Below are 16746 nucleotides of genomic sequence, written 5' to 3'. Positions count from 1 at the left end.
CTGTGCTGGCACCTGATCCTTTGGCCAAATCCTGCTGCTTAAAGACGGGCTACACCTCCTGGTACGCTCAAGGCCACCCCTCGCGTCCCCCGGAATTAAGGGGTTTACTCGAATGTATCCGAAGCCCACGTGGGTGGGCTTCTTCCAACTCGCTGCTGATGCGGGGTGGCCCTGAATGGGCACTTTGTGCCAAATGCCCCGGTACCCCCGGCTGCCCATCCCACGTGCCTGCACCCCACGTGCCTGCACCCCACTCCATTAACTTCTTCACTGCGCAGTGCCCCCGCACCGGAACAGGCTGCCCAGAGAGGCCGTGGAGTCTCCCTCGCTGGCGGCATTCCAGAACCATCTGGCTGCAGTCCTGTGCCAGCCATGTGCTCTAGGACGACCCAGCTTGAGCAGGGAGGTTGGAGCAGATGACCCGCTGCGGTGCCTTCCCTCCTGCCCCGCGCTGTCATTCTGTCACTCGGTGACGCTGCCCGCCCCGCGCGGGACTCGAACCCGCGGCCCCCAGCGCGGCGGGGCGGGAAGCGCGCACCGGGGGCGGGAGCTGTTCCCGGGGTGACGCGCGGGCGCTTCCGGGCGGGAATTTCGGGGGCACGGAGCTGCGGCCCGGCGGTCCCGGGCGGCCCCGCGGCCCCATGGCCGAGCGCATCCTGTCGCTGGCGGCCGAGGAGGGCCCCGAGCGGCTGCAGGAGGCCCTGCAGAGCCTGGCGGAGGGCGAGGTGCGCGGTGCCCGCGGGGCCGGGCGGGGAGCGGGGATGCGCCGCCGGGGCTGCTCCGCGGGCGGGGGGCTGCTGACGGCGTCCCCTTCTCTTGCAGCTGGGAGACATGGTGACCAGGCAGGCGCTGAAGGGGAGGGAGACGGCGGCTTTGCTGAGAGGGATCTTCAAAGGTGGGTGGTGTGTGAGCTGCGCTCCGGGGCTGCCTGGGGCCGGTGGGTGCAGCCCGTGCGCAGCAGCACAGGGAAGTGTCGCTTTTGGTAAAAAACCTGCTGTCACAGGGAAGCACGACGTCCAAAAGTACATGCGGGGACATAGCAAACTGGACTAGAGCTGTGATGAGCCCGTGGTAAGCGGGATTTGCTTTTGAGAGCCCTTAGGTACCTTGGAGTAGGACTGAGCTGGCCAGGTGAGAACTAATTGCCAACCTGGTTCTTCTCAAAATTTTGACATTTCCTGGTCTCCGGCGGCAGGTTGAGTGGACTACAGGATGTGATACCAGGGTGGCTGAGTGCTTTATCCAAGTATCTCATTTCCTGTGCTCTGGGGTTTTTTTATTTGTTTTGTCAGATGTAAAATAGGAAGTTGCTGCCAGGTGACAGTTTATCCCTGCTGATTTCCTGTCGTTTAGCAACACGTTGTTACTTGCATAACTTTTTTTCCCATTCTTTTGTCCCTCTGTTTGCTCGCTGTAAGGCTCCCCCTGTTCCCAGAGAAGTGGTGTTCTCAGGAGACTCCAGGTTTACAAGCACTGCGTCCCACTAGTGGAGTCAGGGGACCTGCATTTGGGCAAGGTGTCTGAAATCATAGGACTGCTGATGCTGGAGGTAAAGCTCCTTTGGGCTGGCTTTCCTGGGCTCTGCTGAGTATAATTAAATATGTAAATTGAGATATTTCCCTAAACCACTGAGGAAAACTAGTTGTATCCTTTCCACGGAGCTTCCCTAGACTAAGTTAGCTGGTATTGGAATTGGCTCTGTGTGTGAATTTGATTATCTTTAGATATTTAGTCTTAGGCTCAAAACTCTAAACCTATAATCACATCACCTTGATTTATTGCTCTGTTCTGCAAAGGACAGTACAAAACAGAGATCTCAGGGCTGAATTCTCCTTTAAAGGGAGCATTTCCCTGTAAGAAATTCTGTCTTCTGCTGGTTTTTGGTGACAGTTTGGATGTGTATGTGGAATTCTGTGCACTGCCTCAGGCTCTCTCCTGTTCTGCATTCCTCCAGGCCCGCCAGCTGCCAGGCCACGCATTGGCCGAGCTTGCCAACCTATTTGTGGATGTTATTAAAGGTGGCAGCCTGACCAACGGGAAATCCTTGGAGCTGTTTTCCACTGTTCTCACTGCACTGGCCAGTTCAAAGGAGAACCTGGCTTATGGGAAAGGTAACTCCTATCAGCTGCTTCTCTTCAGCTTGTCCTCCCTTCCTCTGGAATCAGCTCCTAAGACTCTTGCTTTTTCAGGTGAACTGAATGGGGAAGAGTTTAAGAAACAGCTGATAAATACCCTCTGCTCCAGCAAGTACGTGCATCTGCCAGCTCTTGGTTACGTGGCAAAACATTGTGTCTCACATTGTGCTTGGAAAAAGGCATCCCCATGAGCTATGTGTCCTGTCATCCTTGAATCTGTGCCCTCTGTGACAGCATCTTCCCTAGCTGGCAAGGCAGGGGAGCATCCTGTTCCCAAATCCTGTGAGACTCTTGCATGAACTGGTCTCAGGAAGTGCTTGTATTTGTTTTCTGGTATTTGTTATTAGAGGGGCTGGGGCAGTTCAGAACTGTGTAAATGTGGGTGGTTAGGTTGGTGCTAATGATTTCTGGTGGAAATCTGGCTTCTAATTTTAGTATCAGAGTGTGACAGGGAAACGGTGACATTGAATAATTGTGTAGGAGGGAAGAGCTAGATGATAATCCTGCTTGCTCTCAATCTTCCAACATATCTTTGTTTTACCAGGTGGGATCCTCGGTGTGTAATACATCTTGCCAACATGTTCAGGTAATTCTTTTTCCCTTCAGCATCAACACTGCCTTGTGCTGTGGTCATGTCTGTGTCCTATTTCACAAGTAGTATGGGTCTGACCATACCCAGCACAGCCCCATGGATGATTGGTCAATGAACATCCACACTGGATCCTTTGGATACAGAATACATCTGGGAATGGCATCATGGTTTTTATTCTATGTGTGAGTGAACCTTGGCAAATAAGCAATATATTAATGTAAAAAAATCTTTGATTCAACAGGGATATTCCACTATCAGGAGAGGAGCTGCAGTTTGTGGTGGAAAAGGTCCTTAGGATGTTCTCCAAATTAGACCTGCAGGAAATTCCCCCTCTGGTCTATCAGCTGCTGCTGCTTTCTGCAAAGGTAAAAGCTTACAGGAGCTGGATTTCCCTTAAGTTTATACCATCGGGAAAAAAAATCTCCAGACTGATCTGTAGTCTGGATTTTGGCAGGGGTTCTGATTGTTCCCAAATCATGATGTAGGGACACAACAGGACATCAGTAGGTTTTGTTTCCTTTAACTCCCTCTAGCCTGAAGAATCTGAGTGCTCAGAGAAAGATGGGATCTTGGTCTTCCTTGTGGGAAAAGAAGCAAACCTTTGGGAAATAAGGGATGAGCACAGACCTAGCAGGCAGCAGAGAGGATTGGGTTTTTTTAGTGTGGTTTTGCTCACTCTCTGTGATCTGCACACTATAATAATAGCTCATGCACTATGATTGTCTACTGGGCTGTAGTCTCGCTTGTACTGGGAATGTCCCCTTCTCCAGAGCAGAGACTGCCAGGGACATCTCTGCCCTTTGACAGGGTGATCTGGCTCTTTTGCTTGCTTCATTTGTGACCGAGTCAATGCCAAAAAGGTCCAAAGACAAATTATATGTGTGTTACAGAGGGTCATTTGGGTCCACTGGACAAAATATATTGTTAGATTTAAGGTTAGGAGTTTGAAAGCCTTCCCAATTGATTAAAACATAAAGGATCCTTTCTAATTAATAGCAACTTCAAAAAAAAAAAAAAAAGACAATCAGAACATTTGAGAGCTTGAGTTTCTTCCAGTTCTTCAATGATGCAGTTGAAAGAAATAAGTGCAGTCAAAAGAAATATGCAAACTGGAAATCTGGAAATGAGCCACACAGGAGCCCTCCCCTGCCTTAGCAATTTCTGGGGGGGAATTGAAGGATACCCTGAGATTTGTGATAGGTGTGGGTATAGAGTACTGTTCTCTGGGACACTGCAGGCACTACAATGGCTCAATGTAATGTCCTGCCTTGCAGGGCAGTAAGAAGACTGTTTTGGAAGGAATCATCCATTTTTTCAATCAGCTGGATAAGAGACAGAAGGAAGAACAGAGAGTTCCACAGTAAGTTCTTGCTCTGTCACCCCCTTTCTTTATTTCCTGGGTGTTTGTAGTCACACAGGTCCTGCCCAGGGCTCCTTGAATGGTTAAACCTTGTAAAAGAACATTCTCCTTGATCCATCAGGAGTGATTCCTGGCTTTGGATGGCACGTAATTTTCTGGTAAAACTTACAGGTCACTGGACCTTGAGGTAGCCACAATGCCCCTGGACCAGCTGCGCCACGTGGAAGGCACCGTTATTCTCCACATTGTTTCTGTCATCAACCTGGACCAGGACCTGGGTGAGGAGCTAATTAGACATCTGAAGGTATGGCAAAGATGGAGCAGGCACTGTTCCTGAAGATATTGAAGCAGGGTTTAAAAACTTAGTTTATTATCTGGACAAGGGATTAAATAATTTTATGACTGCAGTCACGTTCTCTTTAGCGAGTGCTGTGATACATTTGAAGAGACATGTGCCTGATGGCTTCCTGCATTTCCAGTGTGTTTCAGTTGAAGATAACAAGCTTTCTCACTGCTCCTTGCTGTTTCCTAGACTGAGCAACAGAAGGACCCTGGTAGAGCACTGTGTCCCTTCAGCGTGGCTCTTCTGCTGTCGGTTGCTGTAAAACACAGACTGCAAGAGCAGGTATGTGCTTGATAAGCTTGCAGAGTACTTCCATGCACTCCCTGTAAAGGAAAGGAAGCATGGGAAGGTCATAGTCCCATCAGAATTAGGCTTAAAATGGTTTCAGGATACTCATGGGTAATTAGATCATTGGTATGCTGTACTTTACTAAACACTCTAAAAGACCCCAGAGCAATATCACAGTTTTCCAGAGCAGTGATTCCTGTGGGTTGGTATTGTAGGATGAGAAGAAAAGCAGTCTTATTTTTCTAATGTTTTGGCTCTGTGGTGGCCACATGAAGAGCACCTGGCAGCAAGTTACCCTCCTTGAGGCACTTAATGAGACTGGTGTATTTGTCCTGACAAAGAAGTGAGTTAAGATTTTTGGCAGGCTGCACTGGAACTTGTGTCTGGCTGGTGCTCTTACTGGAACATACCCAAGACTATACAGGTCCCATTTCAAAGATCATTTCCTCACACTTAATGATTTTATGTTCCAGATATTTGAGTTCTTGAAAACATCAATCACAAGAAGCTGCAAGGACCTGCAGTTCCTTCAGGCCTCCAAGTTTCTGCAGGATTTGTTTCCCCAACAATATGATATAACTGCTGTCATTCTGGAAGTGGTGAAAAATAGGTGAGTTGTTGTCACATGCTGCAGAACATTCAATGAGGTTTGGGAGTTTGGGAGAGTTTCAGCCTTGCTAAAACACTTTGGGATGCTAAATACTTCTGACCATGTGCCAGCAGGGATCAGTGTCAAAATCCAAAGGTTTTATCCCAGTTTTATATTAATGAATTAAAAAAAAAACCCCAACATGCGGCTGTATAAATCTGCTCCTTCTACCTCAAATCTCAGGGTCTGGTGGTACAAAGGGCTAAACTGATCAGGGCCTAATCTGCAATGTGAGTCACGCTGCTGGCTGTAGTTTGTGTTCTGATCAAGGGATGAGGAATAGGTTCACTGTTTAATCTGGTTCACCGGTTAGTCCTTTACACATCCTGTGGGATAGCTCTGGTCTGTCACCAGCTGCCCTTTAGTTGGATGGGAGGCATTCCTCTTCTCTTTCTCTCCAACTGGAAGATCTTGGGATCAGTAGGATATTCTTGCATCCCAACTTTACCCTGCTGTTATGTTCAGATCAGGCCTGAGTGCACATCATTCCTCATGGCAAGGAAACCTTTGGGCTGCAGAGGAATTCTGATGGACAACCAGGACTGCACAGGTGTGCTCAGCCTAAAGACAATCACAGGATTGTGAGGGTTGTCATCTTCCCTGCTGTCATCAAGTGTCTCTCACTGCTGCTTTGGACTCTGGAATGACTGCAGAAGATTTTACCTCAGACAGCTCTAATCTAAACTTTTCTGTGACTAAGTTGTTTCTTTCCTCGTCCATTTAATGTTTCCCTCAGTGCATTTGGCTGGGACCACGTTACTCAGGGCCTGGTGGATCTTGGCTTCAGCCTGATGGAATCCTATGAACCCAAAAAGCCCTTTGGAGGAAAAGCTGCTGATAACAGCTATGGCCTTTCAAAAATGCCAGCCCAGCAAGCTTGCAGACTGGGAGCAAGTATCCTGCTGGAAACATTTAAGGTAGTGTTTGTTTTGGAGAAGTTTTTTTTTGGCGAGGGGAGAATAACTCTGTTCTTACTCTCTGTGGTAAATGGTGTCAAAACCTTACTTGCTGAATCCTTTGTGAGTGTTTTGGAAACAATACTAGATTTCATCTCCTATTTGCCCCTTTCCAGCCAGAAGAGGCCATCCTCATGAAGATCTAATTCTAATCTGTTCCAGCTGTCCATGATACTTGTGTAATCCCTATTGCAGTTTCCAAGAAACTGCAGAGGTAGAGAAAGTAGAGAAATTCAGAGGTACAGATAAAATCTGACAAGGTGGGATTGAAACCCATTCACCTTCACCAAATTGGTAAATTTTTATCCCATAGATGACTGGCACCATTATGTCCTGAGTGTACAGTGTGTCCCCTGATGTGCTGGTTCTGATTGTTGTGGGATGAAATCTGAATCAGTTTGTGGGGACTTAGCTGAAAGGGGACTTCTGGTGACCATCCTTGCTTTCCTGTCAGATCTGGATGTGCTTTGTACTGTACAATGCCTGTGCTGTGAAGTACAGGAATATCTGAAAGGTTTTGATTTTTATTTATTTTCTTTCACATTCAGGTTCATGAGCCCATCAGAAGTGATATTCTTGAGCAGGTCCTGAACAGAGTCCTCACAAAAGCAGCATCTCCTGTCAGCCACTTCATAGGTAACAGGAAAGAGAGAAAAATGTGCTCTTGTTCTGTGGACAGTCACAACATAGCTTCTCAAAACACAGTATAAAATCACAGAACTGGGTTTGGGTTGGATGGGACCTTTGAAGGTCATCTAGTCCACTGCCCTGTAATGAGCATGGAGATCTCCCACTAGATCAGGTTGCTCAGAGCCCCGTCCAGCCTGACCTTGAATGTTTCCAGGGATGGGGCATCCCCCACCACCTCTCTGGGCAACCTGTGCCAATGTTTCACCACCCTCACTGTAAAAAATTTCTTCTCTATATCATCTCTGAATCTACCTTCTTTTAGTTTAAAACTGTTAGCCCTAATCTTATCACAACAGCTACTGATAAAAAGCCTGTCCCCATCTTATAAACCCCATTTGAGTGCCAAAAGGCTACACCAAGGTCTCCCCAAAGCCTTTGCTTCTCCAGGCTGACCAGCCCCAACTCTCTCAGCCCATCTCAGCAGCAGAGGTGCCCTCTCAGCATTTTTGTGCCCCTCTGGACCTGCTCCAACAGGTCTCTCTCTGTCCTGCTTGTGCTGAGGACCCCAGAGCTGGACACAGTACTCCAAGGGGGCTCTAACCAGAGTGGAGTAGAGAAGGAGAATCTCCTCCCTCAACCTGCTGGCCAAGCTGCTTTTGATGCAGCCCAGGATGTGATTTGGTTGCTGAAGCTCCTGCTGAAGTGACCTGAAGCCAAGAAAATCAGTTGTTCCTTCTCTGACTGAGGTATCAGCTGCATCAGACTGCCTTGTATTCATCACAGGTGAAAAATATGTTTGCAGGCAGTTGCCATGGAACAGCTGACGCACAGAAAGTCAGAATCATCAGTCAGTTGCCTGTTCCACATTCCCAGCCTTGCCTTCTCCTCGTCCCTGGGCTTGGGAGCCACTGGGGCTGCTGGGATGTCAGTGCTGCAGCCTCTTCCCTTACACCTCAGTGCCCTCTGGTGGGGTGAGGCCCTTCAGCTGGGCTGGGAGCATTTTTAACACTTGGTGCCTGCAGTAGACTCAGTTTTTCGATGCTCATCTTATCGTGACCTCTCTGTGTAATGGAAGGTCTTTGATTAGTTTGTAGTTGTTAGCTCTACAGACATCTTCTGCTCAGGCTTTTCTGGCCCCTTGGCATCAGCTGTTATTTTTGTCCTTTTATTTTTCAGACTTGCTGTCCAATATTGTTGTGTCTGCTCCTCTCGTGCTTCAGACTTCATCCTCCAAAGTCACAGAGACCTTTGACAATTTGTCCTTTCTGCCCATCGACACAGTGCAAGGGCTCCTCCGGGCAGTACAGGTAAAGCTTTGCATTTTTCCATGGATATCCTTGCTAGTTTAGTTCCAGTGACAGCTCTGGGCCACAATTATATGCATGATCTGATAACCCTCCTCATAAAATAAGCCTTCGTTCTCTGCTGTGGGTTGTTCAGTGTAGCATGGGGCTGTTCTTCAAGCATGGATTTGCATGTGCCCTCTAGCAAAAAGCATATGGCATGGGTTGGCATGGGACCAAAACTGCTCTGTGCTGACCTTTCATCTGGAAGATGCCCAGATGCTGCACCCTGTAGAAAACTAAGTCTACAGTGTTTAGCTGAACAGCTGTAGCTGTCACGTTGATTTTTCTCCTTCCAAGCTCCATGTCAGTATTCCTCTTTGCCTGGGCTGGGATATTGCCCTGGTGTTTTAACTTTTACTTGCTTTGTCCAACCTGGGGATAACAGTTATTTTCCCAAACCCTTGCACTGTGTCCTCACTAACCTGCTAGGGTGTCTCACTGCCACAGCTCTATGGGTTTTCTTGTCTATTTTAAAATGTTTTGGTTCTCCTACTGTACTGACGACAGTACTGAAAATGTAGGGCCAGATGGGCCAGAGGAAGATGAGCTCATATGCCCCAAGGGCTTGGCATGCCTGAGTGCTTTTCTCTCCAAAGGTTATTTTCCTTTCCAGCCTCTGCTCAAAGTCAGCATGTCAGTGAGGGACTCCCTGATACTTGTTCTCCAAAAAGCTATCTTTTCCAGGTAAGATGGGGAGGGGATTCTTTGAAAAAAATTCTACAACTCATTTCTGGTTTTGGAGCAGAAGTATTTTTTATTTTGGCTAAGTATCTACTTACTGTGTTCTTCCCATAACTAGATAATGACATTTCCTGTCCCTTTAGCCTAGAACTGTGGTACAGTCACAGCTCCACTGAACTGAGACACAAATCCCAACCCCCAGCTGAATGAATGGGCTTTGCAAGTTCAGAAAGCTGTTGGGAACTCCAAATACCTAGGCAAAATGAAAACCACTTCCAGCATGTGTCTAGCAGAGCTGAGTACATCCAAGGAGGGTCTGGAAGGAAGCACTGATCAGAATGCTGAGCTGCCACGTTCCCTCTGATCCCTTACAAGGTGTTGTCTTGGTCATGCTTTGAGCAAACCATCCTGCTGTGATTGTAGACTGGATTTTGTTGGCCAGTGGCTGCCTGGTTATGAATATAGAATTCAAAATTTAGGATTATTTTTCAAAGCAAGGGTCTCGGTCTTGGGAAAGACTGGGGGTTTGTGAGCAAAGGTGAACACCAGGTTTTTGTTAGGATTTTTCCAACTCTGAGGTCTGTGAGACTCTCCTAAGTTTCCAGGGACATTTAACACTTGTGTCTTGGCCTGGGCACTCCCTGAGTGTGAGCACTGTAAGGACAGAAAGGAAATGGAACATTGTGAGAGTGTAGAGTAAGGGAGTTCCCAGCAAACTGCCAAGCTCTTGACTGTTTGGGGCTGCACTGCCCTTTTGGGAAATACAGTTGTATGGGGCCCAGTCACTCTGTACTTGTGGCCTTTTCTTCATTGCTGAGTTGATATTTCATGTGCTTCTGAGCTTCTTGCTTCCATGTTTTCATATGTAACCCTCTTTCCTGTCCCGATTCCCAGGCAGCTCGATGCTCGTAAAGCTGCGGTCGCTGGCTTCTTGCTCCTGTTAAGAAATTTTAAGGTTCTGGGCAGCCTGTCCTCTTCCCAGTGCAGCCAGGCCATTGGTGCCACTCAGGTAAGTGCTGTTCTGCAGTCCCTGTGTGGACATGGGAGACAGTCTGGTGTCTAATATGCACTGTTTGAAACAACTCAAAAGGGGAGCGTTCCCCCAGAATGGAAATACAGCTTTAGTAAGGATTAGCCCTGGAAATCCAGCAGGGAATTTCCTTCCCAGAAGTAAAGCTTTGGGAAGTGCAATGTGCAAAAGAGAAGCTGGCCTGGAGATGTTGCTTCTCGGAGTTATTCTCTCTTACAGCACCAGTGTTCTGGGGAGCATTCCCACTGCTCCATGACAATGATGAGGAGCCTGGCAGCACAAGGACTATCTCAGTGATTGTTCAGGGGCCAGACCCTTATCACCTTGCTCCTGTGTAGTGATGTTGTAACCAGTATAACGTGACTAATGTTCCTTCTCAGGTCCAGGCAGATGTTCATGCCTGCTATAATTCTGCAGCTAATGAGGCCTTCTGCCTAGAAATCCTGGGCAGCCTGAGGCGGTGTTTGAGCCAGCAAGCAGACGTTCGACTCATGTTATATGAGGTAAACATGGTTTCCTCCGTCTCTTAAACAGCCACAAGCTCTTCTGTGGTCTGATTCTTCTCTAGCCTCAGGTAAATAACAGTCATGTTATTGTGAAAAACAGCCCTTCAGCTCAGTTTTGTTCTTCACGGGACATGTGTACCATGTTTTCAATCCTTCTGCTGCTTTTTTTTTTTGACTGTTACAAACCCAAAGACACGTTGATGTATCTTCTTCAGCTCATGCGTTGTTTAAGAGCAAAATATGTCAAAGTCTGTCTTGCTGTGGTAGGGCCTAGGGAATGGGAAGCGTGTTTGATGCCCAGTGAGGAGGAGTGGTACAACAGGCACTGGGTAGATGTGGAGCTGTTGAGAGTTAATTATGGGCTCCAAAGAAAACCCTGTCTGGAAAGTATGGAGAAACTTCCTTAGAGCCTGCATCAGGGATCTGTCTTTTCTCCTCTTCCTTTCCAAGTTTCTAAAAGCTTGGCTGTCCTTAGGTCTGTTGTGACAGGCCTGTTTTAAAGGGCCATTTTTGGGTGCATATCTTAGGTTGTGTTATAACCGTGGTGTACTATCACCTTGAGGAAAAAAGCCTGTCCAGGTCAGAGAGATTTTGTTTCCTTCTTGTCTTGGGTTGGATTGACCTTTGGTGAGCTGCAAGTTCTGGGTGCGTTCATCACTGTTGCTAGAAAACTCGTGCTTGCTTTATCCATCCACTGAGTTTTCTCAGTCTGCAGGATTTGTTGCCTCCTATAGTTTCCCCACTGGCTTGTTTTGCCTTTGAAGCAGGATTTCACAGTTTGAAGTTGGATCTTGTGCTAGTGTTAAATAGCAGTGAAAGTCACTCTGGGCTTGCTGCCACTGCTGCTAGGGAGATACAGCTTGTGAGAGGGCCCCTGTGAGGAAATTCATACTCTTTCTGATTCATACCTTCTTTCTGTGGTGCCTTTGCCTTGCCAGGTATGGAGTTTTACACTGAGCACATTGTAACTTCCTCATGGTTCCTTGCAGTGCCAAGGTGTCGTTGCTGTCTTATGACGCCAACTTATTATGCCCGTGGTTCATTTTCTCTGCTGTGTCAGCCAACCTGTCCTTCCTTCCTGTCTCCAGGGTTTTTATGATGTCCTTCGCAGGAACTCCCAGCTGGCCAGCTCTATAATGGAAACACTGTTGTCCCAGGTAAAGTCCTGCTCCGTGGTGGGGCTGCAGGGACTCTAAGAATTCTGCACTTCAACCAATATGGCAAACAATTCAGGTTAAATATTGGGGAAATCGTTCTCCCTCACACTGCAAACATGTTTGAGTGCTGTGGCACTTCCCTGAAGAGGTGTTCAAACCCCTGCTATGCTGAGAGAGCAGACTAGGTAAACGTCTGGAGAAGGATTCATATCCTGTCAAAGGGTGGAAGAGGAAGGATCTCCTGGAGCCCTTTCCGACCCTTCAGCTCTTCAGTGCTGTGGGAAGTGTGAGCCCAGAGAAGTTCTTTGTGCTCTCCCTGTTCCTTAGCAGTGCCCAGCAGTTACCATCCCATACTTCCCCAAGGATGTGTGCTGACACAGTAATTAATGTTGCTGTCCTCCCATCGGGAGAATACCCAAGTCCATGTAGGATCTGGGAGGATTAACTCATCCCCCAGCAGTGTTGCTCATGGCAACAAGACAATCACATTTCCTCAATCCATTGGACAGGCTGTGCTTTCTTTGAGACAAGTAATTTTCTTCCCTTTAATCGTCCATAGAGTTCATGCTGACTAATTCCAGCTTTCCCATGACAGTATAGGGTCTGAGAAAGGAACATGAACAGAGCTAAGACAGCTTTTGGGTAGCAGAGGGCACTTGATAGGAAGTTGGTGTAAATGTGTAAAATTTTACTGCATCGTTATGTCTCTGTAACTTTCTACAGCAGCAGCAGCTACTGATCCTCACTGTTTAAAGGAGGGGTGACACTGCAGTGGAGTGCAAGTGATGTTACTTGTTGAGGCAACACAACAGCAAGTGGTCAGCTGATGTTGTTTTAGGGCAGTGACGTGTCCTGGCTGAGAGGTACAGGAGTAACTCAAGAAGGGATTTTAATCACCAGCAGAGCAGATGACGTGGCTCATGTACTTGTGCAGTCCTGTTATCACAGTGCCAGGTTTTGCTCTCTGGAATGGGGTACAAAGATTATTGTACTCTGTTCTCAAGCATCTTAAGAGGCTCAGTTACCAAGTAACTGGTTATTTTTATTTCTTGTTTTCTGTGACAGATAAAGCAATATTACTTGCCCCAGCCAGACCTCCTGCCTCCACTCAAACTGGAGGGATGTATTATGGCTCAAGGAGATCAAATCTTTCTGCAAGAACCACTGGTAAGAGCTATATTGGCTGGCCACAGCTGCAAGCTCATCTGTTACTAGCATTTTAGTTGTCCTGCTGCATGAGCTGAATACCTTGTGCTTCTTCAGCCTCTTCTAGCCTGGAGCAATTCTTTTAATGGCAACAGAGCTGGGCATCTCACTCCTGCCTCAGGCTATTTATTAGAGCTCCCCAAGCATCGTGGTTGTGGGGACCTGTGTGAAAAATGCTCTAGGAATAGTGTACTTCTGTTATCCTCTGTTGAGTTCACCCTGTGGGGTTTTTTTCCCTCCTTTAACTTAATTCCACATAAAACAGTTGTGCAGTGTGTATGTGTGTGTAGCAGGGGGAAGGATTTGCCCTTTGGTTTTGCTCCTTTGAAATTGCTGGAGATGAGACCTCAATGATTTGTTGGATTTCCAAGGGAACAAATTCAAATTAATCGTTTTTTTTTTCCCCCTAAGGAAGCTTGTGTGCAGTAGCACACCCAGGAAGGGAGCAGACACTTCAGCTAGAGTGAGAGTCCCTTTGGAAATTCCCTTTCCATCTCCTTCAGCACCTGAGGTGTCTGGGTGGAGGGAGCAGTGGGAGTTAAGTCTTTACATCCCATCTAGAAAAGCTCGGGCAGAGAGCACTGCCCGAAGCTGGAAATGGGCAGCTGTATGTGGGATTAGTGATCCCCTCAATTTGGGAATGAGGCATATCCTTGAGACTCAAAGCAGCTTCAAAGGCAGCTCCAGCTCTTTGCATCCCACTAAAACAGCCTGGCCCTTGTCCACTTCTGCCAGTGACCTCCAGCTCAAAGGCTGAGTGTGACTGTGTGGCTGCTTCCTCCAGGCCCATCTGCTCTGCTGCATCCAGCACTGTCTCGCCTGGTACAAGAGCACTGTGCGCCTGTGCCAAGGAGCTGAGGATGATGACGAGGAGGAGGAGGAGGAGGGTGTGGGATTTGAGCAAAACTTTGAAGAGATGTTAGAATCTGTCACACGACGGATGATCAAGAGCGAGTTGGAAGACTTTGAACTGGTAAATCAGATTTTCAGTTCGACTCAGTGGGAGAAGATGCCGAGTTCTTGTCAGGTTTTGAAAAGATTTTTCACTTTTTTCCTTTACCTCTCAGGATAAATCAGCAGATTTTTCGCTGTCTTCTGGTGTTGGTGTGAAAAATAACATCTATGCCATTCAGGTGATGGGAATTTGTGAGGTTCTGATTGAGTACAATTTCAACATCGGGAATTTCAGGTAAAAACATTAAATCCTACCCTCTAGCACTAGCTGTGCTATTATTTGCCCAGCTCTTTGGAGTACAGCCTCATTGCAGGCACAGGATGGTAGTGCCAACACAGAATCAGTGATCTGAGCGTGAGTGCCTCGTGGCACAGCCACTCACAGAGCCTTGGGGAGTGTTTTCCTTTTGAATATCATGTGTTGTGGGAGATGGGATCTGACATTTTGTAGAAGAGCAGGTTGAGGAGGATTGGGTGAGGTATACACCATGAGGGAGGCCAGGAGATGTAATAGGTCCTTGTTTCATCATTTAGGCACCGTTGTTGTGTAATTTGGCAGCTGAAGCTTCAAATGGGAAACTCCAAGACTGCATTTTCTCCATTAATGCTTTCTACTACTTTATTGCAGTAAGAATAAGTTTGAGGATGTCCTAGGCCTGTTTACATGTTACAACAAACTCTCTGAAATCCTGAGGGAAAAAGCTGGAAAGAACAAATCTGCCTTGAGCAACAAAACTGCAAGGAGCTTCCTGTCCATGGGTTTTGTCTCTACTCTGCTCACAGCTCTGTTCAGGTGAGAAGGTGTCCAGTCCTCTGTGGAGCAGAGCCAGACATTAATTCAAGCCATGTGTCAGTGTGCTTGGAAAACCTGGTGCAACTCTATCCTCCGAGTGTTTCCCTACAAGCTACCAAAACAAAGGGTCTTTTCCACCCTGAGTTCAGTCAGTGATATTATTTGCAAATGCATATTTAAGTTTTGAATCTCTTAGGCCATCCCTGAGCTTCTTCTGTGCATCCCCAGTTCTCTGACAGTTCTCCTGGTCCTGCAGGGACAATACCCAGAGCCACGAGGAGAGCCTGGCCGTGCTGCGCTCCAGCACGGAGTTCCTGCGCTACGCTGTCAGCGTCGCTCTGCAGAAGGTGCAGCAGCTGGAGGAGACGGGACAAACGGACGGGCCAGATGGACAAAATCCAGAGAAGATGTTCCAGAACCTCTGCAAAATCACACAGTGAGTCAGTGTGGCATGTGGAGACATCAGCAATGCGTTTGGGGGAGTTTTGATTCTCAGGTAGGGTTTTGAAAGAAGAATGCAGTCCCTAACTGTGTCAAACAGTTGTTGTTGCTGGGTTGAAGTCACTGCCTTTCTGTGCTCCTGAGAAATCACACTGGAGGCACTACAGTTTCTGTGCCCTAGGGAGTGGTACAGCTCTAATAACTTGGTCTGGAAGAGCCAAATGCCATCAAAAATTTTCAGCCTCTTTCTGACTTCTGGTTCATCACTCATTGTCACAGAGAAGGTAAGATGATTACAGGCTGGATTCTTGAGGCCTCTGGAATGCAGCAAAGTTAAAATTCACTTTGAGCTACAGAACAAAACAGATGCATGAGGGACCCAAGCTTTAGAAAGCATTTGTTTAGGACTTCTGCAAGATGCTTGAAGACATTCATGCATCTAATCCTTTGGAAATCCAAGAATGTGAACCATGTAAATGTCTTTTGGAATCTAGGTCATATCTGCATGGGGTCTTTTCAGAGCCCAGTCAGCAGAGAGCACAAAATGCAAATTACCCCTGCCATGCATAATGCTGGTTTTGTGTCTCGCCCCAAATAATAGAGGCTATTTTTGTTGCAGTCATTAGGACTACATGTGAGCTACATGTTTTGCGTGATTGGACATTGAAACAGAATAAGATCATCTGTGCAGGCAACAGAACTAATGAGAAGAAAGGAGAGGGAACAAAAAAAGGGAAGAAGTGGGCTTAGGGAAGCAGGAAAAAGATGTTTGCCTACAAACAGAAAAGTCTCCTTTGGGCCAAACAATTTTGCTTTCCTCACAGCCTTTTACTTTGCTTTGCCTGCCTTTACCTTTCTGGTTTTATTTATAGAGAGCCCTGTAGTGAATTCTGACATTTCACAGATCCAAACTGCCACGAGAAAAGCTCTTTTTGTCACTGGCAGATTTGACACCAGTGGTCAGGGTAGTCTGAGAAAGAGGGAAAGCTGGGTGGAAGAAATGAGTGTATAAAGATGGACTTGAAATGAGATTGGAAGGTCCCTTGGCACCTGGAAAGAATTAAATTATTTAGCTGTGCAGGAAGAATGCAGTAGCTGTTTTGCTGACATTGAAATAAAATCTTCTTAAAAAGATCTCTTCCCCCACCCTTTTCCTATAGGCAAAAGACCTTCCAATTTAGTTATATTAAAAATACAATCCTAAGAGCAGAATCTAGTTCCTGTCCTGTGCAGCCAGCTTTACTGGAGTAAATCTCATCTCCCATCCCACAGGGTTCTGCTTTGGAGGTACACTTCAATTCCCACCGTTGTTGAAGAATCGGGGAAGAAGAAGGGCAAAAGCATTTCTCTTCTGTGCTTGGAAGGTTTGCTGCGGATCTTCAACACGGTGCAGCAGCTGTACTCTGCCAGGATCCCCCAGTTTCTGCAAGCCCTGGGTAGGCACATGGTACAATTCTGCTCTGGTTTCTACTCTCCAGGTTCCAGCCCACCTGTGGGCACGTAGGGACCCAGCACCCTTTATCCATCACTAGGGAGAGATGGGTCTGGTTCTTGTCTCTCTGTAACAAGGTGGGCTTAGTAGCATAGATTTTCATACCAGAGACAAGTTCCAGAGATATATTTTACCTGCCTTTACAGAGCTCTCAGTCTGTCAACAGAGGATAGCTGGGGTCTGATAT

At 47.1% G+C, this 16746-nt stretch overlaps 1 protein-coding gene across 2 annotated transcripts in view; it reads left to right on the top strand.

Moving 5' to 3' along the window:
- Positions 1-606: 606 nt before the first annotated feature.
- Positions 607-16746, top strand: part of FANCI (FA complementation group I) — a 24378-nt gene continuing 8238 nt past the window's right edge. For both annotated transcript variants that reach the window (XM_069025548.1, XM_069025547.1), the window contains exons 1-24: positions 607-725; positions 823-895; positions 1419-1549; positions 1955-2111; positions 2190-2247; positions 2680-2721; positions 2969-3092; positions 4002-4087; positions 4259-4391; positions 4620-4712; positions 5192-5328; positions 6104-6284; positions 6872-6959; positions 8130-8260; positions 8913-8983; positions 9875-9989; positions 10391-10513; positions 11605-11673; positions 12739-12840; positions 13664-13852; positions 13947-14068; positions 14462-14626; positions 14883-15062; positions 16340-16503. In XM_069025548.1, the coding sequence (XP_068881649.1) occupies positions 642-725; positions 823-895; positions 1419-1549; positions 1955-2111; positions 2190-2247; positions 2680-2721; positions 2969-3092; positions 4002-4087; positions 4259-4391; positions 4620-4712; positions 5192-5328; positions 6104-6284; positions 6872-6959; positions 8130-8260; positions 8913-8983; positions 9875-9989; positions 10391-10513; positions 11605-11673; positions 12739-12840; positions 13664-13852; positions 13947-14068; positions 14462-14626; positions 14883-15062; positions 16340-16503 (2818 nt within the window). In that variant the 5' untranslated portion in view covers positions 607-641. The remainder of the gene's footprint in view (positions 726-822; positions 896-1418; positions 1550-1954; positions 2112-2189; positions 2248-2679; positions 2722-2968; positions 3093-4001; positions 4088-4258; positions 4392-4619; positions 4713-5191; positions 5329-6103; positions 6285-6871; positions 6960-8129; positions 8261-8912; positions 8984-9874; positions 9990-10390; positions 10514-11604; positions 11674-12738; positions 12841-13663; positions 13853-13946; positions 14069-14461; positions 14627-14882; positions 15063-16339; positions 16504-16746) is intronic.

The sequence above is a fragment of the Aphelocoma coerulescens genome, chromosome 10, assembly GCF_041296385.1.
Source record: "Aphelocoma coerulescens isolate FSJ_1873_10779 chromosome 10, UR_Acoe_1.0, whole genome shotgun sequence".
NCBI lineage: Eukaryota > Metazoa > Chordata > Aves > Passeriformes > Corvidae > Aphelocoma > Aphelocoma coerulescens.
The sequence above is the reverse complement of the archived record's forward strand: the minus strand, read 5'-3'. Positions and strand labels throughout refer to the sequence as shown.